The sequence below is a fragment of the Pteropus vampyrus genome, unplaced genomic scaffold (genome assembly GCF_000151845.1).
Source record: "Pteropus vampyrus isolate Shadow unplaced genomic scaffold, Pvam_2.0 Scaffold102, whole genome shotgun sequence".
In the NCBI taxonomy this organism is placed as follows: domain Eukaryota; kingdom Metazoa; phylum Chordata; class Mammalia; order Chiroptera; family Pteropodidae; genus Pteropus; species Pteropus vampyrus.
This window is the reverse complement of record NW_011888883.1, coordinates 2,859,668-2,875,779: the sequence shown is the minus strand read 5'-3', so window position 1 is coordinate 2,875,779 and position 16,112 is coordinate 2,859,668. Positions and strand designations below refer to the sequence as shown.

At 32.1% G+C, this 16,112-nt stretch overlaps 1 protein-coding gene across 2 annotated transcripts in view; it reads right to left on the bottom strand.

The window, feature by feature from the left end:
• Positions 1–1,395: 1,395 nt before the first annotated feature.
• IBTK (inhibitor of Bruton tyrosine kinase) overlaps positions 1,396–16,112 on the bottom strand; it is a 77,775-nt gene continuing 63,058 nt past the window's right edge. The window contains exons 26-29 of one of the 2 annotated variants that reach the window (XM_011364899.2): positions 11,434–11,580; positions 4,131–4,202; positions 3,609–3,741; positions 1,396–2,834 (exon numbers count right to left, since the gene is read on the bottom strand). In XM_011364899.2, coding sequence (XP_011363201.1) covers positions 2,703–2,834; positions 3,609–3,741; positions 4,131–4,202; positions 11,434–11,580 — 484 coding nt within the window. In that variant the 3' untranslated portion in view covers positions 1,396–2,702. The remainder of the gene's footprint in view (positions 2,835–3,608; positions 3,742–4,130; positions 4,203–11,433; positions 11,581–16,112) is intronic. The other variant, XM_023533443.1, reaches the window with a different exon arrangement.

Sequence of the window (16,112 nt, the reverse complement as noted above, 5' to 3'; positions counted from 1 at the left end):
AAAATAAAATATATAAGGGTAGGATATAGTTTGATGGTCATGTGTGTAATGAAAGGTCACAATTGTTTTGGTATCTAGCACAACTGAGCATCATTTCAAGCAAAAATATATCCACAAGCATTACTGCAAATATCTTACATTACTTGTCCTCAGTTCCTTGGTGGAAGGTTGTTCTAGTTTTTTCTAAAAAATATCTCTTATATTGCCAATTCTAGAAGCTTCTGAGTTACACTTATTTTTACTAAGTGCTTTTTAATATTTTCTTAGTCTTGGCTAAATTGCTGTAGACAATTAGCAATTTCTAAGAGGCAGTCAGTGTAGTCATAGGCGAACCAGAGAAACGACAGAAGACATCATTCTCATTAGTCACTTTCTCTGAAGGTCATTTTCTTCAACTTATAAAAGAAGGTGAATATGCATAATCTATAAAGGCTTTTTTAGATCTAAAATTTTATGAAACAGCTATCAGCCCCCTTAATCATGAACAAACATATACACCCCAGCCTCCGAGAGTTACAGAACCAACCTAGATGTTAACTAGCAATATCTTTCTCAACTATCTGTTGTTGTTCCTATGTAAAGTAGGATTGTCTTTAAATTTATTTTAAAAGCCACCTCTTCAGAACTTTCAGAGTAGTCCTGAATCTTGTATTTAGTCAACAAATTTGCCTTTATCTGACAGACCTCTTGGTTTTGCATATTTTAAGTGTATTCTGCTCTAACACCACAACCCCTACTCTCAATTCTCTACCTCCCATCACCTTTCCAGGCTAAAGAGTTCTGATTGTTTGCTTAATCTTAAAAACTCTGGCATCCCATTGATCCTTTAAATTGCCCATTTCTATATTTTCTTCAATTCTATTAAGTCTTTCTTGAAGTCATAGGATTAAAGATGAATAATTGCTGGCAGAATAATGTTATTATTAGGGGGAAAAAAGCCATCACATTCCTGGGCTTTTCGGTGGCAATGTATCAAGTTGCAATCTTCATGGAATTGTTTATGAATTATAGTTTATAGCGTGCTTATCTTTCATTTTACGAGCAAAATAATTTTTTTTCCAAATGAAATTTTATATAATATCTCACTATAAAACAGGTCATAAAATGCAACTGCTCTGATTGAGGTTTGTAAAGGCCTAACGCCCCACAGATTTGGTCGGCCCTTGTCTTTCTTTTACATCCCATCCAAAAAAGGCCCGTTAGGGTGCTTCCCAAATGGCATGAAGTACACCATGAAAATCATCACTTCATAGCATCTTTATATACTAAAGATGACAATATACATGTAAGAATTGAAGCTTCAAATAAAATAAATCAATTACTTCATAAGGCCTCTACTGTAATATCAATAAAACATAAAATTCATTTCTTCTCAATTTACTCAAACACATAATATTAAACTTTTCACAGTGTATTTTAGAAAAAAACCCCTTTTAAGTAGTCAAAGAAGTATAAAGCATTAACTTAAATACTGACTGTCATATATGACATCGGGAAGAACAATTAGTAATTCCTTCTATAATAGATGCTAATATAGTACAAGATATCAAACACACATTAGCAGTGATCAATATTAATTTTTATTGACATTTGCTTATAAGTTTGCTGCTTTCGAGTAGAGCTAAACTTCAAGTGCTGAGTTAGTTCCAGCTGTATTTCCATCAACTGAATTATAGCAGTAAATTTCCTGTATGTTACCCTAGGCTTATGTCCCAGAAACTAAAACAAACCTTCCCAATCTGTCTAGATACTGGAACACAGATTTAACATTTGTTTTTAAAATATTGAGTGGTTACTCAAAAATCAAACATACTATAAAGAAAACAATGTTTGTCTATATAACCTGGCTCAGAGAATTTCTGATTACATAACATTGTAAATAAGGTAATCAATCTTCTTCCAAATTATTTAATTCTCATAATGTATAATTAAGCATTTATTTTACAAAATTTTAACTCTTTGAGAAATTGATTCTCTCCCAATTAGGCTTTTATAAGATCTCCCCTCCCCACCAAGAAACAACCCACACTGACTCCAAATCTTACAAAGGAACTATTATCTTGAACTAAGCTCGTCAGAAGTGTTCATATTTCCTTTCTACTGTTAAACTCCATAGTTTAATGCAAAATAGAGAATGTGCTATCCAAACTAAAATAATATGGCATTTGAGCAGTTCAAGCTTTAAAAAGACTAGAACGTTCATAGCCTGATGAAAAAAATGACAAGAATGGAGACATAACTACTGTAGTAAACACAAAACTTTGGCCATTAATGGGTCAGAAATAATGGCTAACGCTCATACTTTAAGCTCATCAATGTCATATTAAAAAAAAGTGACAACAGACATTTGGCAAAAACCTAAATTATCCCAAATTCTCTAATGGGAAGTTATTTTTAATGCATCACTCTAAAATTATACACTTCAATCACTCATGTTTTCCTTTTAAGACAATTCAGAAGAAATGATTCTATTTAAACTTAACCTAGTTTTTCCTCTCACATTTTTACATAAAATTACTAAAATCACAATTCTAAGGGATTTCTTTTTAATCATACAAATATATGCTTAAACTGCAGTAAAGAAATTAGATCTTTCTTATTCTATCTAGAATGATGTTACCAAATTTGTAAGAACTCTTTTCCACAGCTTTTCTTTATAATAATCATGATTTATGAAAAATGCATCTTAATTCCACAGCAAACTAGCATCCATGCTTATTCCACATAGGTACTGCCAGTGGTCCCTGAGGTGTCCTTTCAACAATGATAAACTCATCAGGGTTGCCGAATGCCTCATAGAAAACCAATAAATCTTGTATTGCATGCTCCTCAATCTGAAAGGAGGGAAGAAAAAAAAAAAGATTTGCTTTATTCTTTAATTATAAACTAAAGATTATATCAGCTTTCCAATTTCCTTTTGTGGAACTACCATTTTCTATGGGTATAATACAGTGAAATTAAATTAGGTATCCTGCTATCCTATTGGCAAGAAGAGGGCTGAAGGCCTGAAACCTGAGCTAGAATAATCAGATACCTGCCTTTCCTTGAATTTTAATCTTGAGTAGAAAAAAAAACAAACTGAAAGCAGTTATTGGAGTTCATTCATTCCAATAGTTTCACTCTGTGAGATACTTTGTTATTGTACAAGTTTTCTAACACTGGCTTCTAAACTCTCTAGGGCAGCTAGGGCTCTCTAGTCTTTCAGCTTAGTCTGTAGAATCTTAATACCCCTCAATAAATTCTCTTTTCCTTAAGTAAGCTAGAGTTGGGGTCTGCTGCTTACAACCTAAGAACTCTTAATGATTCTTACTGAAATTCTGAGGCAGTGTAGAGTGCTAAATAATGCCAAGTTCTCTTCTGGTCTCTTAAAACAGTTCAAAGCATCATCAGTACTAAAAATATTAGCTTTATCACAATTTATTAGTTCTAAATTAGTTATCCTGAATACTGCAATTAATATTTAAATTGATGAATGTCTGTTTAGTTTTACATTGCATTCACATTTTAATGTGATAAATATATGCACCTACACAAAGCAAACGAACATAATTTTCTTAAGACCTAAGGATAGAATGTAGTGTAATTCTTCCCTAAGGCATGTTCTTTACCTGAATCAAAGCCAAGGGTTTTTCTCGACTTCTGATAAGTGCTGCTTCCTGTTGTAGTTCTTCTTCTACAATAGACGCAAAAGTGACTGGGGCTACCACAGAAGGAGCAGTCAATGAAGAAGACAGCCAGGGACTGAAAGAATAGTAATAATGAGTTCTTATTCATCTTCTCGAATTTTTGCACATAAAACCTCCTCTTTAACAGTGTTACATTTTTTCCCAGTGACTTACGACATAAGGGGTCTGGAAGCTTTTGCATTCCATTTACAGAATGATGAGGTGAGAAATAGAAAAGAACTAATATTTCATTTGGACCAGTGCCGTAGAGAAAATTTTGGAAAACATCAAAAAGTGAGATGGAGCAAGAGCAATGTGACAACAGAAAGATAACTCAAACTGTGCAGCATAAAGTATTCAAATAATACATTCTATTCAATATCATACTATTCCCAATTTCTTAATATTCTTTTCAGTGCTAAGCAAAAGAATACCTTTGGAGGTCCCAAAGCCAATTAACCTTACTTGTGACTGTCTAGAAGTGGCAGATCTGAAATATGGTTGCCTTCTGGTCCTGGGATACCATGAGTAGAGCATCTGCAAAACAAATGCCAAAACTGAAAATTAAAGCTTCCAGTAACATCAGTTAAACAGCTTATTAATAGAAAGACAGAGGAGGAATTGCAACCCCTTAACTCAGGAGACAAATTAATGTGTGCAGTCAGACTTACCTTTAAAATTATAAGCAAAGAAAAAAAATTAGAGGTCTTATAAAATCTTGGTATTATTTACCATAGGGGAACATCTTGCTTGTGAGAATGGTTTCTTTTTTAAATAATATCATATAGCCATTTATTGTAATCAAACATATATTAAGAAATACAACTTTGCAAAGAATGTTTTACATTAATATTTTATGACTAAAAGTGACAAATTAACACTGTTTCAAAATATAGGAGGTCCTAGAGTAACATCCTTTTGTTCAATGTCGTTTAGTTATGTTGATGAAATGCCACAGGAACTTTTATTTTTATAAATTAGCCTACCGTAAAATTGGTTTCATTATATTCACTTTGCTTAAAGTTGCAAAACCTGTTGATGACATTAAGTGAGGATTCACTGTATATAGAAACCAGATAATTAGCTGCCAAATTTTGTGAGTGACTACAATATAGTAGTTTTGACAAGCTAGGGATTACAGATAAAACAGAAATATAAAACATGATCTCTGACTTCCAAGAACTCAAACTAGATGAGGAAATAACATATAAAATGACATATAGTACAACAAAAATGACACTAAGACACTAAGAAACTGAGGTCTACTAACTATAAAGACTATAAAAATCAAAAAGATTTGGTCATTTGAAAGGACCTCACGGAGAAGTCAATAAAAGAGGATGAGGAGAGTAGGAAGCATTCCTGTAAGGGGGAAAATCAGCAAAGGTATTATAGAGACTGGTCTAAGTATGGAATTTTAGAGTTAGAAAGGTACCTAGAGATTACGTCGATTAATCCGATGTTGTCTTTTGACAATGAGCAAACGTAGGCCTAGACAGGTTTAACAACAAAGTCAGAGTGTGAACAAATAGTGCCTAAAATAATGACTTCCTGATTCATTTATGTACATTTATTAGAAATATGGCAGCACCATGGTGTCGAAAACTAGGCTAATTAAAACTAAGTCCCTTCTCCTCAAAAAACTCTGGTAGGAGAGATTTTAAAATGTATTTAAGCAATGATAAAACAACGTTAGTGTACTATAATTGATATCTACACCAACATGTACAAACTACTATGGATTTGCAGAAGAAATTAAAATAATAGAGAAGGGAGTATATGATGTTGGCTTCACTGAGGAAATGACATTAAAATGAGGAGAGTGACATTGAGATAAGAGTTTTGGTTGTACAAATATAGAAATGGTGAAAGATGCTGGTGGCTCAAATAAAGGTAGGCTGTTCTTTTCAATAAACAGAATGAGTGAATTAAAAGTATGGAAGAGATTAAAAGGGAAATAAAGTTAAAATGAAACAGTGAAAGCTAAAATGTTTAGACCTGACGTGTGGGCAAATTTACAGTGAGTATTTTTATATACAGTATCTCATTTAATCTTTGCAATACTCTGTGAAGGAAGTATTTAATTTCCCTTATATTGATTAGGAAACAGAGACTCAGAGTATAATTTGCCTGATTCACAAATTGGGTAAATGGCAGACACAGAACTCAAATCCAGGCTATTTTGACTCAGAGTCTACAGTCTTTTCAGTTATCACAAAGCTTCATTTATTTCTAGTATTCCCCTTAGTGTAGAATATATTCCATTACAAATGTCTTCTCATTCTTTAAAAACTGGCTCAAATATCACCTTCTCTCTGCTCCTACTGCACTTCAGTTACTATTACAGAGCTTCATATGCTGTGCTCTTATTGTTTACAAGTCTGTCTTAACAGTAGTCTCTCAAGGTACAGGGCTGTGTTTCATTCATCTTTGTATCTCAGTGTCTGGCAGAACACCTGGAACATAGCTGTTGTGAAAAAGTAATTAGAGAATAAATAACTGAGGCAGAAAACCAAAGAATTTTAAATATGGGATAAAATAAAAGCAGAGTATTTTCCTAAAAAGTTCCTTATTCCTTTGAATTACTAGTAATTTTTTTCTCCAAATGTAAGCAGTGAAATACAAATGGAAATGAAAATAGGTATAGTTACAGGGTTCTTAGTTTTAAGGAAGTTCTATGCTGCATTCCTGACCTATGACATCCAAAATAAGAGAAGTCTCCAGGATAAAATAAAAGATGACCATGAGAAAATTTAAGCCAAAGAGATGAACTAGAAAGCTTTGGGAAAAACATGTTATGAGGTGATGAGAATCTAGATTAAGATGACTATAAAATAAATGGAAAAATTCTACATTCTGTTGGAATAGATAACTACCTTAAACAGAGTCTTGGTTAAGTTCCTTGAAAGGTCCTAAAGTCAGTCTAAGGCCTTCTGGGGCATAAAAGCATAACGCAAAACAAAAACAGATAATGATTGAAGTGGTGCTCAAAAATCATCCTGATGTCTGGAGATCGGCTAACGTGTTTTGACACTTTCAAAGAAATTCAAAAATAATGTCGAACCAATCAGTATTTAAATGTTAAGCTATAAGCTCTGTCTTAAAAAATGGTATATCACTGGCTAACAGAATTAAATATTAGGACTAAAGTATCTTATATATGCCTTGTTAAATCAAAGTTAAGCGATCAGAGCTTACGTGTAACTATGTAACATTTTATAATTTATAAAGTACTATCATATATATTATCTGATTAAGCCTTAATAAACCTATGAGATAGGAATCACTGTTCTCATTTCATGTGCGATGAAACATATTCAGAAAGGTCCACATGCAAGGGTTATTCTAAGTGTTAGACTGAAACTCAAATCTGATCATAGAATTATAATCCTAGAATTCTTTCCACTAATGACTTTTCAATGGATAATTTCATTAATTACAAATTTATCCAAACAACTTGAAGTCTGTCAAAATTTCATCTCAGAATGAAGCAAAATTGCTAAACAAAATGGAACTATTATTAAACAAGTATAAAAAACATTCTAAGCTCTCAGAAAATATAGCATTATTAAGCTTAAGGTATCTGCAACACAGAAATAGACATCTCAATAGACAATTGGTATAAAATTTATGTAGGCTAGCTAAAATCTTTCAAATACTTTCAACTGAAGGATATTAATCATGCTGAATTTAGACTTTAAGAGGAATAAATTACTTTTTTGCTCATACAAGTGACTTTTTAAAAAATTTGTTATTAGCTTAACTACCAAGATTTTTATATAAGATTAGAGCTGATATAGTGATTTTGACTGACAATTAGTTTTTCTCACTAATTAGAAACACAAGACCACATTTTCTGCTCAGAATTATATAAAGAGTTACTTATGAAAAAGATTTTTAAAAAATGTTTTAATGATATAAAATATATACAAAATAATACTGCACATCAACTGTAATTGTAAAATAAAAATAAAACACTTTAAAATGAAAAAGAACCCATAAGTAACAATAAACAAATAGAAATTGCATAAATCCCTCTTTTCTACATTTAACCAACCTCCCAAATAACATTGTTATTCTTGGATTTCCTTAGCCTTGGGGGAAAAAAATTACATTTTCTACAATTAAAACAAGAATGTGTGATTGGTAGAACTTCCTGAGATAAGCCCCCCAATCCCTGCCACTCCCCCTCCCCAATTCCCTAAAGAACCATAAGCATTCCTGTCTTCTTGCTTAATTCCCACTATTTCCTCTGTTTACACTGTCCTTTCTCCTCTCCATTTAAAAATCCCGTCCTATGTTCAAAAGCTTGTGGCAATGAAATAGATCAATATTTTTTCTAGTATTATTTATATGACCATAAGGATAATGATGGAATATTTGGAATTGAATTTGAAATGTTTATGAACTAATACTCAAGCCTTTCTTCCTCAATGAAGTTTTCCTTACAACTCTAGCCATAATTTTGTCCTTCTCTGAGCCACTCATCTGGCACCTAATCATATATTACTCTGTAATTTCTTTAATACTGTTATATTGTATTATAATTTCATTCTTGTTCTGTCATTTAATTTCCATGTATGCATATTTAGACTTACCAACTAGATATCAAATACATTTAATGATGGGCCTGTGGATTATATACTTCTATATACCTGAGAGGCCAACAGATTGTTGTACATATATCAGGTGTCCCATAATTTAGTGAATTAATATTCTACTTCATCCGTTATGTTTTATTATTTCCTTTTTAAAAAAACTTATGATTACATAGTTTTGATGAAATTAAAAAATGAAACTCAAGCTGTTTTCTTTCTCAGTGATCAGATAACACACAGCTATTTAAAACATTAACTTCCACTTACCAAACAGCCAAGGTAAGGACAGAATGATACTATCACATATTCCTTTAACTAAAATTTCCAAAGCACTATAACGGCATACCCTACTTTTCATAATTAAGTGCCCTGATGTTATAGCACACTCTAGTGATCAACTATGAAACCACAGATCCTTAATATTAAGAGTTCCATGACAAATAAAAATATCCAAAATAAGATATTTTAATATATATTGTTAGTATTTAAAATATTTAAAATTTACAAAAATGAACTTGTTTATAACTTAAAGTTTATACACTTAAGGCATAAATTTGCTATATCAGAAACAAATGTTACTTGAGAGAGAGCTACAATTTTATTTCATTTATTTATCCCGTCATTCACTAAATGCTGACTGAGCACCTACTAGATGCTAAGAAACATTTTAAGCATTGGTGAAGAGCAAAGAGATCAATCTTCTTTGCTCTCACTGAACACATAGCTGAATACACAGACATTAAAATACTTGTAACAGAAACCATTAAACAAAGAATCACACTAATATTAAGTATAACTGTGAAAACTGAAGAGTGAGAAGTGTGATGAGTGAGAAGTGCATTGAGATCATATAACAGGAAACAGACCCTGAAAGGGAAGTCAAACTTCGCCAAAGAATATGGCTGAATGGAAACTGAAAGAAGAATCAGAGTCAACTAGTCAAAGGGTATATAGGTGGGAAGAAGTAAATTGTATCTGAGAAACCAAGAGAAGGCCAAGATGGCTGGAATACAGAAATCATGTTAAAAGATGATCATCAAAAGGTTGGCAGGAGCCAGACTAGGTAGGCATTGAAGGCCATATAAGAATTCTAGCTTTTATCCTAAGAGCAGTAAAATCTGTGCTTGAAAAAGAATACACTGCCTTAATGTACTGAAAGAAAAGAAGAAAGGCCATGGCAGGACCGGTTAGGAGGCTTACTCAGGTAGCCTAGGTAAAAGATCACAGTAGCCTGAATGAAGGTGACGGGAGTGGAGATTAAATTTAATATATGGATTTGAGAAATATTTGAGATAAAACTGGAATGTCCTGATGATAGACTGGACATTGGTAAGGAAGATGGACATGCCAAAGATTTGCAAATGCCACTTATCGAGTAAGAAAAATCAGGAAGAATGAGCTCTTCAATATATCACCTGTATTTTTGTTTCAGATTTTGCTTTTATGAGAGAGGTATAAGAAAAAAACATTAAGTTTGGTTTTGGACATAAAGTTTAGGGTATTTCTAACATTCAAATAGAATGAAAGCAGTTGGATAACTAAGTCTGAAGCTCAGATAATAGATGTGGGCAGGCAATATAAACTTTGAGTCTCTAGTGTACAGGTAATAATTGAACATAGCTCATGGAACAGACAGTGTAGAAATAATATAGAATGAAATGAGAAGATGACCTGAGTACAAGTCATATAGAAAGTCCATGGTGTTGGCAATATGAAGGTCACTGGTGAACTTAGCCTAAATTGTTTCAGTTTAGTAATGAGACTGGAAGCCAAAATAGATTATGAAGTGAGTAGGAGCTGCCAGCTCTTTTGAGAAATCTGGCTGTGAAGGGAGTAGGTGATTGGTAATGAGAGAACAATTGCTAGAAAAAAGTGTGGGGTTGAGTAAGGAATTGATTATCTTATCCCAGAAGACAGAGACCTGAGCATATTCAAAACCAGATGGGAAAAATCTACGTAAAAGGAAAAGGTTAAATATCCACAAGAAAAGACAGGGATAATTATTAGTTTTAAGGCTTCTGAAGTGGAAAAGGGTTAAGATACAAGCAGAAGTATAAATATTAGCCTTAGATGGGAAGGGTAACTCTTCTATTGCAAAACAAAAGAGGAGGATAAGATGAATACAAACAGAAGCAGATTTGTGTGTCTCACAGTAGGAAAATAAGGAAGTTACATACCTTTCTATTTAAAAACATGGACATCACTACAGGCCATCACTCATGATACAACTTTAAAAAAAAAACTTTTTCTTACGTCAAAAAAGACTGTATTATATTCAGTTTTTAATAATACAAAAGATGTAGAGTCATTACAGAAGATAACAGATAACTGAATTTTTTCTAATTAAAAATATTTGCCTGGAATAGACAACTCTAATAAGAGATGTATATATGACTATTTTAAAACATTTGATTATCATTATGTATGTAATAGATACAAAACATATGTGGTATGTATGTGTACAAGTGGCACTCAAATGTAGTTAGACATAAACATCATTTTTACTGTCAAAGTTTAACAACACTAAAGGTACATGTATGCATTTACGATATAAACTTCTTTTAAAAACATTGGACTTTAAAAATCAGTATCAAAAATAGCTAAAGAAACAACTAGAAACACTCAAAGGTCCAGCAACAGATGTATACAGACTGTTTCATATCCATAGTGAAAAACTACTCAGCAATAAAATGGAGTGAACTATTGATACACATAACAACTTGGACCAATCTCAATATGTGCTGAGTCAAAAAAACAGATTATTTAAAAAATTACATACAGAATGAATCTATTGATATGAAACTCTGGAATAGACAAGCTAGTCTATACTGACTGAAGCAGGTTAGTAGTGGCAGAGGGAGTAGGATGAGAAAGGGAGGCAGGGATTACCAAGAGAACTTCTGAGAATAACAGTTATATTCACTGTCGAAGGTGGCTGGTGATGATGGTTTAACAGGTGTATGTGTATGCCAAAACTTCAAATTGTTTACTTTAAATATACAGTTTATTGTAAGCCAATTATACCAAAATAAAACTTATAAAAGACATGTTAATTTTGAATGTAAAAGAATGTATAAAAATCTGCCTTATAAAAATTTAAAGACCACTTCAGAACATAAAACCACCATAAAACATTTTACAGTAGAAAATGTGTAAGTTTATTTTATTACCTTACAACTTTTGGAGCCTGGGAATTCTCAATTCCTTTAAAACAAACTTTTTTGATATGATCTCCTGAATTATGGCCAGTAATAGATTTTTTTTCTTCTAAGAAATCCCGGAATGACTTGGATGAAAATGAATGTAGAGAAGATGACCTGTAAAAGACACCAAATATCGTGTAAAATATCCATTTTTTAAAAAACGTCATTGCTAGAAGCCACAAGGGGACAATGGAAAGAACGCAGGCCAAAAATTTAACAATGATAGTATATAATTACAGTTTTCAATGCAATGTTGGATTCTTGCTGTCAACTGTGAACTAATCAAACCTATGTGATAAGAAAAAGCAATATAGACTAACACTGGAGGGAACCCAGATATTGAATGATAGCAGTGATATTAAAAACAGCTATTATAACTATGTCTCAGGTAACAACAAAAACTATGCTCAGCAAATTAGAGAATAAGTAAGCTCAGTAGAGGAAATGCTACTTCTGCTGAATAATGCTGGTAATGTTACTTCTTGATTTGAGTTCTGCTTGCATTTAAGATGTGTTCGGTTTGTGAAACTTCAACAACCCAAACACATAACTGCACTTCTGTATATATATATGTTTCAATAACATTATTTAAAATTTAAACCTAATTTTACATGGACAGACTAGAAGAAATAAAATTTAAGTTGACCTAAATAATAAAAAATATAAAATCAATTACACCCAACGCGATATTTTGAGAATTAGTTAAGTATAATGTATTTTAGAATACTAACCACCAAAATAGACAAAATAATCAAAAATTACCTATACAGATTTAGCTTCCAAAGACTGCATACTCAGATTTTTATGGTATCAGAATCTTTTCATGTAGCAATTTTTTTTTTTTTTTTTTTTTTTTTTACTTTACAATCAAGAATGTAAAAAGGATTTGCAAGATGGTAGTCAGGGTTAGGCACATAGGCACATAGGCTCTGTTGCTAGACTGGGTTCAGATCTTGGCTCTGCCACATGCTGGCTTTGACTCTGACTTTGATTTAACCTCTATGCTTCAGTTTCCTTATTGATAACATGTTCTCCATCATAATGGTGGTTATGAGGATCAAATATTAATTTATGTATTTAAAACTACTTGATTCAGAGAAGTGTTATGTAGATCTATTACTATCCGAAATTTTCACAGCATTTAACAAAACTAAAATTTTGATTTAAGAGAAAAAGAAGAAAATGAGAACACAGAAGTTCTGGCATGAAGAAATATATAAACAGTTAATAGGCTTAGTATCTCTTTCCTTCCTAGAATCTGATTTAAAAAATTTAATTCAAAAAGGACCATTAGTTAATACAGTTAATTTGTACACTAGAACTACAGTGTACCTTTAGTACAGTTTTCAGAATCCATAACATTTGTACACTAGAACTACAGTGTACCTTTAGTACAGTTTTCAGAATCCATAACATTAATCAAAATTATGAACAATCATTAAACAAATTCCTAATCTTATTTTAATTTTTTTCCTATTTACAGAAAACAAAATGGCCATTGTTAATAAGTGAACACAAATGATAACTGGATAATTCCCTAAAAAGTTAAATTCATACTTTGAAGAAATCATAAAATCTGCACCCAGATTAAGCTCATAAACTATTTAGGGTACCTCATAGAAAAGCAAGGCCTTCTGACTCTGACCAAATTGTATTTGCAAAACACTTTACATACATCATCTCATTTAATCCTTACAACAATCCTGACAGAGAAGAATTTTCATCACCACCTATGTTTAAAAGAGTACAACCAAAGTTCAGGGATCTCAACAATCAGAGGATCACCAGAGATGAGGCAGGACTGGGATCCAAACCCAATTCTTAATGACCACAAAACTCATACTCTGCCATCTAGTCTACTACTGCCCTCAATAAGAAATCAAGACAACAATGCTCCTCAAAAAGTGCCAAAGGTAACACAGATGGGAGGAAAATGAGAATGATTCACTTTGTTTTGTTAGCATATGAGCTCAGCATCCATTCATAACAAAATAAGCTAAAATTTATCAAAATTCTGTTTAATCAATAAAGATTAAATCAGTACAAACTGCTTCACATAAGATTTTTCTTTAAAAAAGTTCACCAAAACTTAATACTTGTTAAGGAAATCAGTTAATCATGTGAACATATAGCAAAAGTAATAATTCATTTAAATAATAACAAACATTTATGTATTTGATTATACGATGTTGATAGTGCTATCCTAAAGTGTTCCATGTATTAACTCACAATACTCCTGTGAATCAGGTACTGTATTAGCCGCTTTATGGACAAGAAAAGTAAGACAGAAAGGTTAAATAACTGACCTAAGTTCACAATGCTACCAAATAACAGATTCGCAATTTAAATTCAGGCAAGGCTCACTCCAGAACTCCAGCTTAATCACTATACTGTTGTGTCCACATTTAAGTCATTTACTCTAAGTAAAATCTTACATCATTATGAGAGATTTTCTTATTTATATCAAAAACATGACCTACTAAGGTATATATGTTAAAAATATTTCTTCAAAAGGAACTTAATCTGACTTTATCACAAAAATTTCCTTCAAACACATGCATACACAGAACATAAATTATATACATATACGAAAGAACCACTCCCCATTGTCTCACCACTCTTTTCTCTTCACGAAAGCATACATACCTGAAGGTTTCTATTGATAAACAAGCTAACTATGGTGTACAATGTTAGCATTAGCCATCTGGGAATACTGCTGGCAATTACTCTTACCAGAAAATCCAATAAATGTCTCCTATAAGCAATTCATGCCTCTAAATACAAAAACTTCACAGTAACGTGTAGAAAAAGCACAAGTTGTCAGATTCACTATAATGGTAATCTGGGGACTTCTAGATGTAGTAAGCGATATTATAAAAAGGTAGTTATAATAAACATGTCTTAAGAATAAGTACAGAAGCTGTGGCACATATATACAATGGAATATTACTCAGCCATAAGAAAAGATGAAACACTGCCAATTATGGACCGTGAGAAAATCATGCTAAGAAAAACAAGCCAGACTGAAAAAGTAGAAAGTCACATGATATCACTTAGATGTGTGATATAAACCTAAAAGCAACAAATGAACAGGACGAACAGAGACACGGGGACATACATGGACAATGGACTACCAGAGAGTAGGGGGTGGGGGAAGAGAAGAGAGGTAGACAGGGTAAAGGGGGTCAAATATATGGGGGTTGGGGGCGGTGAAGTGAGTAAAGGGGATCAAATACATGGTAGCTGAAGGAAAATGGACTTTGGGTGGTAATCGCATAATAGAATATATATATATCAAATTATAATGTACACCTGAAAATTATATAATTGTATTAACCAACGTTACTCCAATAAACAAAAAAAAATAAGTACAGATAACAGTACATTCAAAATATCTTAAATTCACATGTTTATTAATCATGGACAGTATTTACCTATAAAATGTCTTACGTAGATTTCTTTAAATTAGTTATATTATTCTTTCCAGTGATCATGCCATAATTTGAAACAGTATCTGATTTCCCACAATTTTACTTTTCCTAACTCATAGACTCTGGCTATTTTCCTTCTCAGCAGCCAGAGAAACTTCATGGAGAAGCATTTGTAGACATCTGTAGCCACCTAAAAAATTAATCAGGATTTGTTCCTCGGCTAAAGCAGCCCTGAAATTTTTGCTTTAATGAATAAAATTTCTAGTTCTAAAAAATTATATAATTAAAATTAGTGAAATTAAATAATTGAAATTTATTGGTTAGCTCTAAATGGAATTTGAAAGAACTTATATCATAAATCAAGTCAGGCAACAAAGACTGTGCATTCTCTCACTCAAGATGACTGGTGAGAAATGTTGTATTATTTCTCCAAGTAAAACACTGGATAATGAAAAGTGGCCAACTCCCATATACACTTGATGATTTCATGTTTGATTTAAAATCCGCCTGGTTAGAACTTTGTTGTAATGCAAGAACCAATTACTTTTAATACTTAACATACACGCCTAACTGCTGGTAGCAGGAGTACAACTATTTACTGGAAGTCATAAAGACTTGGTGAATTAATGTGTGAAGAAACTAGTGAAAATCCTTACTATGACTAGAAGCAAACTTAGAGAGCTGCTTTGTGATCTGCTAATGAACTGTACATTAACCTTAATATTAGAGTATAAAAACATCTAAGGAAATAAAATCGCATTAAATAATTCATCAGGAAGATGAAGATGTACCTTTGTGAAATATTTTTAAAAACTTAATAAATCACTACAATAATTAATACATTCTATAAAAACAACCTGTAAATAAGAGTAAAGTGCTAATTTTAGATTAATTTTCTACTTTTTACAAACTTTAAATTTTTTACAAAGTTTAAATGTTACAAACTTTGTTTAGGCCGCGTTCACAAGGGATATTTTCAGGAAAACAAATCTATTCCATTTTTAATTTCTTCAAGCATATACTATATGTATTTACACCCTATGTCTATCTGATTTAAAATCAAGCAACACACTAATGCAGCATTCTAAGGAGTCAAGAAAATTAACAACCTAATAATTATTTCCATTTATACTAAGCATGCATCAAAATTCAGGAATATCAAACATTAACCACTTTATGTAAATGTGTTCTTAAAATTTCTAACAAATGGTTTCT